Source organism: Protomyctophum bolini (genome assembly GCF_963924005.1).
Source record: "Protomyctophum bolini genome assembly, chromosome: 12".
Classification (NCBI taxonomy): Eukaryota; Metazoa; Chordata; class Actinopteri; order Myctophiformes; family Myctophidae; genus Protomyctophum; species Protomyctophum bolini.
Window position 1 is genome coordinate 28,259,512 of NC_137873.1, and position 11,838 is coordinate 28,271,349.

Sequence of the window (11,838 nt, forward strand, 5' to 3'; positions counted from 1 at the left end):
GTCTAGCAACTGTACTTAATGAAAGGTAAACCTGATAGCTCCTCAAAGTGCCTGAGGTACTATATGTTTACATGTATTTTCATTCACATTATTTGAATAAAGTTGTGTTTAATTGCGGTTTTGACTTCAGTCAGCCAATCCTTGAGTCTCAGTAAAGATGCATTCACTAAGCATCCGCCTATAAGAACTGATTCGGATTTCACAGCGGCTCAGTGCGCGATAAAGAAATTAAGTCAATTGATTTGATTAATCAATTAATCAAATAACTGATAAATGAAGCTGTTTGGCATAGCAACGGATTTGTGTGCTGAACTTTTTGACATTTGTGGTGCTCACCTTCGGGAATTATTTGTTTTACACCTCATTCACTTGACAGCAGCTGTGAATGTCAAGTCATTTCTTAAATGTCATCCACCATCTCCCATTGTAATGAGGTTTTGTGCAGCAAAACAGTGATGAAGACTTTGCAAACCTCTTTTCATTATCTGCATGCTCCCAATGATTCCAGGAAACTCCACACAATTTTCTGCTACACAATACTTAGGTGATGGTGTCATTTGGATTGTTGAAAGGGAAATGAAAAGCCATATTGAATGGGATCTGAGTACCAAAAGGTTTTATAAACTTTGAAGGAGGAATTGAATCCATTAATGCCATGAATGGTTTAGTAGTAGTGATCCATGCACCGTTTTAGAACCATTCAAATGATTGATTGATTGATTGATTGCACATTTTATTAACAGTTTGCAGAATGGGTACAGTTCAAGGAAAGTTCAGGTCAATACAAAAACTGCTAATACTTGTTTACATAAGGGTTTTCCATTCTCAATTCATCAGAACATTTAAAGACATACAAATATACACTTCTATGCAATAAATCATATACAGTTAGAAAAAAGGGAAAACATGTACTGTACAAACAGTACAGAAATATAGGGGGGGACTTTTACTTTGTCACTTTTACATGTTATGTTACGCCTGGACACAATTGGTCACTGTATGCATGTGTTTGCGTTAAATGTTGAACCATCAAATTAGTCATGAAGGTCGAGAAAGCGTCCTCTTAAGTGATACTTTTCGGCAGACCCTGGAGCCGGCTTAGAAATCAATGTATCCCATGTCTGTGTTCTGCTTATCCTAAGTGTCTCCACCAGGCCGAAGGCATGGGGAGAGAGTTTGTCTGTTACCAGCTAATCTCTGGCACCGTTAACCTGGTCAATGCCAAATTTTGCACGCACACTACCTGGATGCCAACGATAAACCTCTGCCCCTAATTTTCCAGAACGGCCTGTTATAGTGCCACCAGGGGGCCGACTTTTGAAAAACACATTTTTTGCTGTTACTCCTCCAGATTCTGTCCAAAAATCCCGCAAATCGTTACACAGTATCTCTGTCACAAGGGCAATGGCAGGCGTCACCACATTTGGAGCGATGCCTTATCGCTCCTAAATCGCTCCTAAATCTGAATGAAGTTATCTTTAATTACATTATTATAAGTAATACTATTAGAGTTGTACTATTACTCGAACGAAAATAAAAGCTTGGGGGGGGGGGGGGGGGGGGGAGATGCAATGCAAATGAAAGACATATACTGTGTATCCCTATTCCCTGACATAATTTTATAGCTAAACGGACAGAATTCTATTTTATTTGAATGATGAAACCCAGCTGCCATTAATAGTTGGAAATGGAAATGGAAATTGCGGAAATTGTAATTGTGGAAATTGCGGAAATGGTGGAAATGGAAATTGCGGAAATGCGGAAATGGAAATTGCGGAAATTGCGGAAATGGTAATTGCGGAAATTGCGGAAATGGAAATTGCGGAAATGGAAATTGAGGAAATTGCGGAAATGGAAATTGCGGAAATTGCTCTTCACTTATAGCTATCTATTTTCAGGTAGATTGTTTTATTTTACTCAGTCAGCCATATCACTACTCATTTTTTTTCATGAAAAAGGTCATAGCTGGGTAATCTATTTTCAGGCAAATTGTGTTTATTGTATTTTATTTTACTCAGCCATAACAATTTATTTTCTGTTAACCAACTTGCTGGCTGGCAGGCAGGCAGACAGCTACTCATAGACAGGCAGACAGACAGCTACTCATGGAGAATTGGACAGGCAGGCAGTCAGACAGCTACTCATAGACAGGCAGACAGACAGCTACTCATGGAGAATTGGACAGGCAGGCAGACAGCTACTCATGGACAATTGGACAGGCAGGAAGGCAGACAGCTACTCATAGACAGACAGACAGCTACTCATGGACAATTGGACAGGCAGGAAGGCAGACAGCTACTCATAGACAGACAGACAGCTACTCATAGACAATTGGGCAGGCAGGCAGACAGCTACTCATATAGACAGACAGCTACTCATGGACAATTGGACAGGCAGGAAGGCAGACAGCTACTCATAGACAGGCAGACAGACAGCTACTCATGGACAATTAGGCAGGCAGGCAGACAGCTACTCATAGACAGGCAGACAGACAGCTACTCATGGACAATTAGGCAGGCAGGCAGACAGCTACTCAGACAGGCAGACAGACAGCTACTCATGGACAAATGGACAGGCAGGCAGGCAGACAGACAGCTACTCATAGACAGGCAGGCAGACAGCTTGCACATTGTACTTTGATACATTTTGCGAAAATAAAGCAATTGAAAGAGAGAAGTTATCAAGTATCATTAATGTCGTCATTTTATCTACTGGCCCCTTGCCATTTTTTGTAATGTGGCCCACAGGTAAATCTATTTGAGTATCCCTGACCTACAGGGGGAATATGGGCCTTTAATATCATGATGACATACGGTACCACAACCAAATATTTCCAGGTTGATAATGCCGACACCCGACATTCAATGTATTAGTTTGTTATAATTATCCACACGTTGATTAATAGACATATACACTCTAAAAACAAATGGTGCACCATTATGTTTAAAAGGTATAGCACTACAACTGTCCCAAAGAAGCAAGGCTCTGAGCCGTGTGGGCATAGGCTGAAGAAAGTCTTGGTTATGGAGGATTGGTAGAGAACAGGAGGATGGATGCATGGTATAACAACCTGATTTATACTTAGTTGCACACCGATCTGCAGGCTTGTGTTGTGAGCAGCGTGCAACACTGGCACCTACAGTAACTAAGTATAAATCAGGCTTTGGACTTGTATGATGCATGACTGCCTCTGTGCTGGGCAATGGACATACACTACACTGCCAGTACAACAGATATAATCATAAACTGCTAGAGAGCAGAAGACAAATCGCACTTTGCTTTTCAACGGCTTACATAACCTGGGTCATGGGAAGCACAAGCGTAAGTCGTAGCATGATAAGATCCATGTTCAGCCCTTGGCATTCAGGATGTACAAGACCTGGCTCATGACACCTGTCAGTTATGCTTGATTTGACCATGGAACACTCAGATGTTCTGACAAGAGGAGGAGCTGACAAGAATATTGTAATTTCTAGAGGTGTGCCGTTTCCTTCAAACATTTAGGATGTAATTATACAACTGTAAGATATCATGAGGCCTACACTTTCACGAACTCTGGATCTATCCAATACTTGAAATTGCATTCTTCAGATAATGAAAAGTGAAAAGTAAATAGATTCCCTCCGGGGCATTGGACATTACTCTAAAAAGACACACGCTGAGGGAATAAAAACAATTACAACAGTTGGGAGACCATTTTGTTGGTCTCTAGGAAATTGCGAAATCAATATCTGTCTATGTGCATCGAATCCATCTTTCCCCTCTCCGTTCAGTGTGATGGAAAATAGATTTTCTTGATTGCCACGAAGTAACAGATAGCCTCAGACAGCAGCGATGACCTTCACTTCATCAACCCCCGACTCTTGCCTGTGACAAAGCATAACAGTGCGGCTTGGCAGAAACACGTGCCGCCACAGCAACACCTGCATGGCCAATAGACTCGCGAGCTTGACTCAATTCAGAAGCCAAATTGGAACTGCAGTGTAATCATTCAAATCAGAATAGCAGAGCACTGAGCAGATTGATGTACGTAACGTGAAATGCTTTTGAAGTTTGAATTGAAAATGGAAAATGTATTTCCAAGCATGCTAAATTGAGAGCGAAGCAATAATAACTGAGAGGCTCAGCTGCCTTTTGTTTTTCTGGGGCTACTGCAGATCACTGTGCTGTGCAGTGTCAGTGTGCTACGTGTGACCAATACAAACTGTCTGGGACATTGCTTTTAAATAGCAATGTCTTAGATATACCCTAGTTTCATGCACAGGCCTGTGTCAACTACACTGAGGCCTTGTCCAGAGTGGCAGCCCAAATCTGATTTCCTATCCAGATTGGGAGTCAGACTCAGAGCTCACAGCCTCGTGGATGCCCGGGAGGCTTCACGGGGCAGCAGTAGACAGCGAATGGACAGCAGAGGCAGCAGCAGCAGAGCAGCACAGCGAGCAGCAAGGAGGAGAAGCGAGGAATTATCAGCTAGGCAAGGAAGTTTATATAGCCCGGCCTGATCAGGCGAATAGTGCATGTGACTCGTGGGACGCTGCCTTGAGTTGTCTGCCTGAACTAGCTCTGCAGGCTTCACATTATTCTAGCAGTGACATCCATGATTCAAGCTGCTTAACCCTAGAACATATTTTTTGTTACACCATCACTATTTTTACCCAATATAAAATATAAAAAATATATATTATATTTCTCATCAAAATATATTGCAGTACAGTCAGCAATACATGGCAACTTGAGGTACTCTTCTTTAATATTTCTTCATGACTTTTCACACACAAAAAAATATTTCATGGGGGGGCCCTATCATGGGGTGGCAAAATCGGTGAAAAACGTGCATATTCACGTGCACTTCTCCTTTGGTCCACCCATTCCTAAGACATGTGCCACGAAAAAAATTGAAAAGTCCATTGTGGGTGTATTGGATTTTTCTCTATCACACTATCACTAAACACGGGAAAAAACAGGGATGTAGGTACCTAACAAAGCTACCTCCTGCTTTGTACCGACATTAGACAAAATATAACCTTTGCTAGTTTTGTATTTTGAAAACCTTTGTCTAGATGATATTTCAACATAACTCTTCCCTCATATCAGTGGTTTGTCACAGTTCAATTACTTCAACCGTTGATTGAAACACGCACGCACGCACGCACGCACACACACACACACACGCACACACGCACGCACGCACGCACGCACGCACGCACGCACACACACACACACACACACACACACACACACACACACACACACACACACACACACACACACACACACACACACACACACACACACACACACACACAATATGAATACCTTTTTATTCACTTATTAACAACCATCATCATAAACATATGATCATGTCATACTAATCCATCCTATCCTATTAATTTTCTGTTTATTCCACATCATCATTATCATCATCACAGTCAACCAGTTTGACAACTAATTAATTATATCCGCCGCCTCCTCTTTATTATTAGAGCAAATTGTAACATTTATTTATTATAAGCATGCATTTGTCATCAGTTGTTATGTATTTTTGTATGTCTGCCTGTACTTCCAGACAGTGGTGCACGGGAAGTAGGCTGGACTCCACTTCACCTCTTTTGGTGCAGCAGCAGATACACAGATCATTGTCATCACACAATTGCTACATCAATTCAGACAAATGATTCCACAGGGCTGTATAATTCCTCTGATACCTCTACGTTCCCAGGGATTTGAAGGACTCTCCATTTTCTTTGACAAGAGAGCGCTGGGTTTTCATTTCAACCATTTGCATCAGGGGGGTGGGCATATTTCTAGTGGGATATGTTCCATTTCTCTGCTACTGTATCTTCCACTGGCCCACAATGAATGTTATCAAGGATTTCTCCTGTCTATTATTACTTAACAGCATTTTCCCCTGCACAACATTGAGTCCTGAGGCAATGTTCCTGAGTACTATACTTGCTGAACCATAACTGCATTTATCAGTATTCTTGATTGATTGTTTTTCTGTACACATCAAATACTACATCTGTCCACATACCGTTTACTCCTTCATGTTCACTCCTATATTCAGCACAGAACCAATCTATCAAAAAAAAGTCTTTCCCCTGACCTTTCGGTTTCCGAACGAGACTCATTCCATCAAAGATAGGTTCAAAGTATTCAATATCTTCATAGCTGCTGATTTAGCTCATTCTTAACAGTTTGTTATCTGCATGGAACCATATGGATTTGAGTGTCCAAGCCAATGGACCAAATGGAGTTGTCTGGCCTAGTAGCCAGGAAAAATGGAGAGACTGAAAGAAGGGCTAGTTGCACTGGAAAGTGTATTTGGATGGCTGGTGCAAGGAGAAGTCACCACGCTAAATATCATAACTGAAGTTGTGGACAATGACAATCGCATATCCACGGCTTCCCAAGCCGTACATGCCTATTCCCACTAGGCTGAGGAAGAAATGCCTCTTGACAGTTTTCAAATCAGCCTCACGGTGGCGCTTCAACAAGCCAAGTTGCGTCTCTCTCACACACACACACACACACACACCACACACCCAAACAAACATGTTTAAATTACTCCTAAACATTTTGCCAAACATCACACACTCTCCTGGTGGAGACCTGTGCCCAGAAGAGAGAGAGAGAGCGAGAGATCAATCGACTTCGGTCCGACGGGCGGGGCCGCTATATCCTTACCTTCAGCGTCCATGACATAAGAATGTCTGACTTGCTATTTAGGATTTTAGTACGTGTTTTGGCCCACCGTCACCGTCATGCGACGAAGAAGTGCATGTGAATTTGCCTTGGCATAGAGCATATCTTTGACAGACGAGACGTAGGCCTACGCGGGTTTTCGGTTCTTAAATGCAAGGGGGGAAATATGGTAATAATAAGGAAGAAATATAGCCTAGCCTATAGGCGAAGTGAATTTTATTAAAAATATAATTTTTCATTTCAACATTTTCTTGAAAAACGAAAGGGATGGAGTTTCTTGGCAGGCGGCTATACCGTCGAGTTTCATAATTGCATAGGCTATATAAATTATGAGTTATTATGAATTAAGCATATTTGGGTCTCAAAACGTCATGACTCAAGAAACAGCTGATGACGTATTGGCCAAAACAGGAAGAAGACGACAAAGGTAAGCAACTTTAACTTTTCAATGCTGTTTTTGCTTAGGCTAGCTATAGTTTTATGGTTGGAACTTGGAATAATTAATACCTTTTTACAAAGCAGCAACTACTTACATAAAATAACAAGGCGAACAGGTGTTATACCAAAGTTACAATTAATACTATATAACAGCAGCACGCATCGGACGGACGCATCGGTTTTAACATGAATGAAACTCAACTCAATCATGAATCATTATCATTAACACACGACACACCTGACACATATTTGCACTAGTTCAGTGGTTCATACTACAAATGGAACCATGTAAGGGTCCAAATTTGGTTCCATTTGTAGTCCCTGAGTGGGGTCATACCTATATTCCCTCAGCCCTATGTTCCCTCAGAAGGAGCATTGGTCCGAGGTGCGCTGGGGGTCGGGAGAGGGTGGGTGGTTAGGTTTAGGTGTCTGCCCCGGGGGAGGTTAGGGTGAGGGTGAGGGTTTGATGGAAACATAGGTAGCCTACGGTCCCCTCTGAGTTACAGACTGTATAGGTTCCATTCGGAACCCTCTGTCTGGAACACTACTGAGCGTCCTTGGAGTCGGACCCCACTTTGTTTGCCTGCCTGAGGTCTGTTTAAGTGCATATTAGTAGTCTATGCTTGCTGTGGGCTGCCTGACAGTGCTACAATGGATTGTGTGTTTGTTTTGACACACGCTGGCCTGGCTGTGCCTTTTGGTTATGGTGCATTGGGGCCAGTGCAGAGCCGTCGAGTTCTGATGATCCTCATGGGGGCTACCGAAAGCTGATGTGATTTTATTGTGAAGGGAAAAGTTTCTGAACTCAGCCTGCATATTTCCATTTGTTGAAAATAGCTGATCTACAAGCTCACAACTTGAGGTGGACGCGACGCATTGTGAGCTTTTAAATCTGCTATTTTCAGCATGCAACACGTCATACGACAAAGAATATACCAGGTTTCACGTGGGAGATGTATATTGTTGGCAGAGGCGATCATGTATGTAGCCTGGCCCTGCACACAGCGCTACTCGACGCAAAATAACAAGCTATTGGAAGCTATTTTTCGGTGGCACTCTACGGTAGCCTATGTTGAATCAAACAACAAGTTTACATCAGTGTTTGGGTTCTGTGTCTGCTGTCTGTCTACGTGGATTCAGTGCGAGAAAGCCGAGCATCATCATCCAGTTGTAAAATGCGTGCTGAGTGCACTGCGCGTCTGATTGTTGCTGAAATCTTAGGGTTTTTTCCCGGAGTTGATCAGTGAGCGAGCCGCTAGCGCGTTGTATGTGACTCGTGTGTGCAGACAGACAGGCCTGCACTCAGGCAGAGAGAGAGAGGCGAGACTTGGCGGAATGAGCCAGAAGAAAGTCATATTATCGCACTAACGGTTACATATGCAATAGGATCGATTATCTGTCTAAGGGGGGGGGGGGGGGTTGAGGAATGCACAACGGACAGACAGCGGTTGGCTTGGTTCTCATCCTATCCTTGTTCATATACTGTAGGTCGACATCATGCTATAACTTCAAGTTGTGACAATAATATAGCAGCAGCAGCAGCCTACTATTCTATGCCAGTCAACTGTCTTACATTTCAGAAACATATATTATATACGTTACTAATAAAATAATAACAAAGCGCCTGTTTCACCTGACATATATGACTATGTCATAATTTCTTGTTGGTTAATGGTTGTGGTGCTTCAGCTCAGCAGATTCTTTGGAATGATTGTGGTGCTAGGCTATAGCGCTCTTTATTTACTATGTTTTATTTTGAGTTAGTGTTTGTAAACAATTGTAAGTATTGCCTATGTTAAATGTTTGTCTGTGTCGGACCCCAGGAAGACTAGCTTTTGTCAAGGCAAAAGCTAATGGGGATCCTTATAAACAATAAACCTCAGTATTATTGGTTATTTCGGATGGTTTATAACCTATTTTCCCAAATAACCAGCGGTTCTTTGGGATGGTTGCGGTGCTATTGCAGTGTCAGTGACGTGGTTCCCAAACTTTTTAGGTCGGAACCCAAAGAGAGATTAGAGTTTTTCAAGGCAACCCAAACTTGTAAAAATAGTAGATCTACAGTACAAGTGCACAACATGTCGCTTGTACAGTAGAACGCCTATTTTCACTTTTTTGTGGAATTTCTTAGATTTGTTTTTTTTATTTAAAAAAAGCACACTCATGTGCTCTTATCATCATCATACATCACATTATGTGCTCAGCCAATCAAATATTTTCCGTGGTACAAAGTAAACATAGGAGGGGCTAGTGCCCCTCAAAAAGATACTATGAAATACTATGTATATTTTTTAAATGTAGGAAAAAGGAAAGGAAATGGTACGTATTTTAGCTCGAGTCATGACCCATAAAAGTTGGTCTGTGACCTACAAATGGGTCCCGACCATAGGTCCCGACCCACTGTTTGGGAAACAGTGCTATATAGAGCGTCGCAGACCTGTCCCCTTTCATGCCGACGACAGGCCCGGAAAATAATTTCCCATGCGTTTTCCCATAGACGTTTCAAACAGTGCTATATAGAGCGTCGCAGACCTGTCCCCTTTCATGCCGACGACAGGCCCGGAAAATAATTTCCCATGCGTTTTCCCATAGACGTTTCAAAGTATTTATTTAAAGATCTGTAAGCCTCGGACAAAGCCAACTGGGATTGTGACAAATCATGACAACAAACACAATTTTTTGGGCCGAAAAAAGAATTAGAAAGAAAAAAAGGCAGGGTTTTTTGTTGCTTTTTGAGGGAGAAAAATGCATGGGAAATTATTTTCTAGGCCTGTCATGAAAGGGGGCAGGACTGAGACAGACGGTTCTTTGGGATGGTTGAGGTGCTATAAGCACCTTAAAGTATTTTTAAATAGTTTTTCTAGTTTTTTGGGGGGCCAATACTCACTGCACTGTTGACCTTGGGAGGGTTTAGAAAACCATGCATTGGAATCAAGCTCAAATCTCTTGATTGTATTTATTCTCTCCCATTTAATGTAATTGATTAATTGCCAGGTTAGTCCTGACATCTTTCCCGGGCCTACGCCGTTTTAAATCTTTGTAAGCCCATATCCAATAGCCAATATGACAGTAGCTCTGTACTGACACATGGGTTATAGAATCATTTACTGCCCTCCTAAGGTGACAAGGTGAAGGGTAGATTCTTTCTATTTGTGTGTAGTATTGTTTGTGTCAATGCATTGTATTGATTTACAATGTATTTCAAAACGGGCTTATAGTTGTAAAAAAGAGAGAAAAAAAAATCACTACAATTTAGTTAGACCTTGAAAACATAATATGGAAATATTACATGTCAGATCATTAGAGAAGGCTATGGACCAGAGCTAGTTATCATTGCCATTTATCAATGTTGTACAGTTAGTCTATGCAAGACTGGCCAGACAAATATCATTGTGTATAGTTATAATAGTGGTGCTCTTTGAACCGCAGGTGACTCTGGACAGACAACCAGAGGCACCTTACTCTTTGTCACAGACGCGTAACTAGATGCCAGTGGGCCCCGACGCAGGCTGATCAGCAAGTATAGTTATAAAAAAGCCGCAGCCGCGTTGTCTGCGTCACGGTAGTTACGCCGCTGCTTTGTCATCATTGTATATGCTCTTATTTTGGTGAGCCATCTCACCTTTTTTTGTAATCTTTTTTTCTAGATTATTTTGGGGGGTAAGGGGCAATACCCACTGCGCTGTTGGCCTTAGGATGGTTTAGAAAACCATGGGAATCTCCTAATCGCATTTATTTTATTTATTTTCTCCAAAATGTAATTCATGCTATTTTAAACATTTAAGATTATGATTTACTGCCCTCCCCTCAGACGCAGCACAAGGTGGAGGGTAGATTCTTTCTGGATGTTGTAGTCAGACAGGGTGCGGCCATCTTCCAGTTGCTTGCCAGCAAAGATCAGTCTCTGCTGATCAGGGGGAATACCTTCCTTGTCCTGGATTTTGGCCTTGACATTCTCAATGTTATCACTTGGTTCAACCTCCAGGGTGATGGTTTTGCCGGTCAGAGTCTTGACAAAGATCTGCATTCCTCCCCTAAGACGCAGTACAAGGTGGAGGGTGGACTCCTTCTGGATGTTGTAGTCAGACAGGGTGCGTCCATCTTCCAGCTGCTTGCCAGCAAAGATCAGTCTCTGCTGATCAGGGGGAATGCCTTCCTTGTCCTGGATTTTGGCCTTGACATTCTCAATGTTGTCACTCGGCTCAACTTCCAGGGTGATGGTTTTGCCGGTCAGAGTCTTGACAAAGATCTGCATTCCACCCCTCAGACGCAGTACAAGGTGGAGGGTGGACTCCTTCTGGATGTTGTAGTCAGACAGGGTGCGTCCATCTTCCAGCTGCTTGCCAGCAAAGATCAGTCTCTGCTGATCAGGGGGAATGCCTTCCTTGTCCTGGATTTTGGCCTTGACATTCTCAATGTTGTCACTCGGCTCAACTTCCAGGGTGATGGTCTTGCCAGTCAGGGTCTTCACAAAAATCTGCATGTTTGTACAATTTGAGTCGTGAGTCTGCTAATTATGCAATACTATCAATCTTACTGATATGATTCTCTTAGGATGCTCTAAACGATCTCAAACAGCACTTTACAAACTGGTGAGATTAACTGTCATCTCTCTCTTTTATGTTGAAGGAGATGTCACAGTTCCGACGTCAGTTCTGACCTCATAATGTGAATGTCTCCAAAATTAGAAATGTT

The 11,838-nt window shown here is 42.3% G+C and overlaps 1 protein-coding gene across 1 annotated transcript; it reads right to left on the reverse strand.

Moving 5' to 3' along the window:
* Positions 1-10,936: 10,936 nt before the first annotated feature.
* On the reverse strand, positions 10,937-11,626 carry LOC308326193 (polyubiquitin-B; the record flags this gene model as incomplete). Its single annotated transcript, XM_080779001.1, has 1 exon — positions 10,937-11,626. One exon carries the CDS (start codon positions 11,624-11,626, stop codon positions 10,937-10,939), a length of 690 nt encoding a protein of 229 aa, XP_080635127.1.
* Between the last annotated feature and the right edge of the window lie 212 nt (positions 11,627-11,838).